General features: G+C 72.3%; 1 protein-coding gene across 1 annotated transcript in view; it reads left to right on the forward strand.

The window, feature by feature from the left end:
• Positions 1-580, forward strand: part of CHLNCDRAFT_55780 (hypothetical protein) — a gene marked incomplete at both ends in the record, with an annotated part of 2,829 nt that extends 2,249 nt beyond the window's left edge. Inside the window, 2 exons of the mRNA XM_005842602.1 lie at positions 114-233; positions 440-580. Of these exons, the coding sequence (XP_005842659.1) occupies positions 114-233; positions 440-580 (261 nt within the window). The remainder of the gene's footprint in view (positions 1-113; positions 234-439) is intronic.
• Between the last annotated feature and the right edge of the window lie 355 nt (positions 581-935).

Raw genomic sequence — 935 nt, forward strand, 5'->3', positions numbered from 1 at the left:
GCCGCTGCCGCCGCCGCCGCTGTCTGCCGCTCCCTCCAACCTGCCTGCTCCCCTCCCTCCCTGGCTCACCCGCCCCACCCCCCACACACCTGTAACACCTTCCTCTCGTGCAGGAAGGTGGCGGGCGGTACCGCGGCGTGGACCCCATCGTCCCCTTCCTGGACCCCCAGCAGCTTCCCGCCATGCGCGCCTTCTACGGCCTGGCGCCGCAGTGCCCCGTGCCCGATGCCCTGGTGCGTGCACACGCCCTTGCTTCTTGCCTGCTTGCCTGCTTTTGTGGGAAGCGCAGCAGGAGTGCGGGGACCGCGGTGGGGGCAGCTGGGCAGCTGAACAGGGCGGCGTGCCCGTGCCCCTTCTCACCAACCACCACACGCACACGCCCACGCTGCACCCATCGACGCGTGCGCACACACACACACACGCCGGCCTCCACCCGCAGATCTCGCGCTCCACCGACCCCCACCCCAAGAAGCTCTACTACGTGTCGCCCGCCGTCAAGCTGCTGCTGCGCCAGGACGCGCGGGAGCAGGTCAAGGTGACGGCGGCGGGCGTGAAGATTCTGGAGCGGCAGGACAGCAAGGTGTGTGTGTGTGTGTGTGTGTGGCGGGTGTGGCGGGTGTGGTGTGGTGGGGGGCTGGGGCCTGCCTGGGGCCCTGGGTGGCGGCACCACCTGGGACTCTGCAGCGGCGTGGGATTGGTGGATGGGGCTGGGGGATTGCTCCGGGGGGCCGGGCTGGCGGGGCAATGTGGAGGGCAGCGGGGCAAGCGTGCTGCCGTGCGGCTGGGTGGCGAGGGTGCCGGCGTGGCGGGGGTGCCGGCGCCCAGCCCAGGGGCACGTGTGACGGCGGCTGGGCGCCCTGCCTGCGCTGCCTGTACGCAGGACGGCCTGGTGCCCTGCCTGTACCGCTTCGCCCAGGACGGCCTGCCCGCCCTGC

The sequence above is a fragment of the Chlorella variabilis genome (genome assembly GCF_000147415.1).
Source record: "Chlorella variabilis unplaced genomic scaffold CHLNCscaffold_220, whole genome shotgun sequence".
NCBI classification, from domain to species: domain Eukaryota; kingdom Viridiplantae; phylum Chlorophyta; class Trebouxiophyceae; order Chlorellales; family Chlorellaceae; genus Chlorella; species Chlorella variabilis.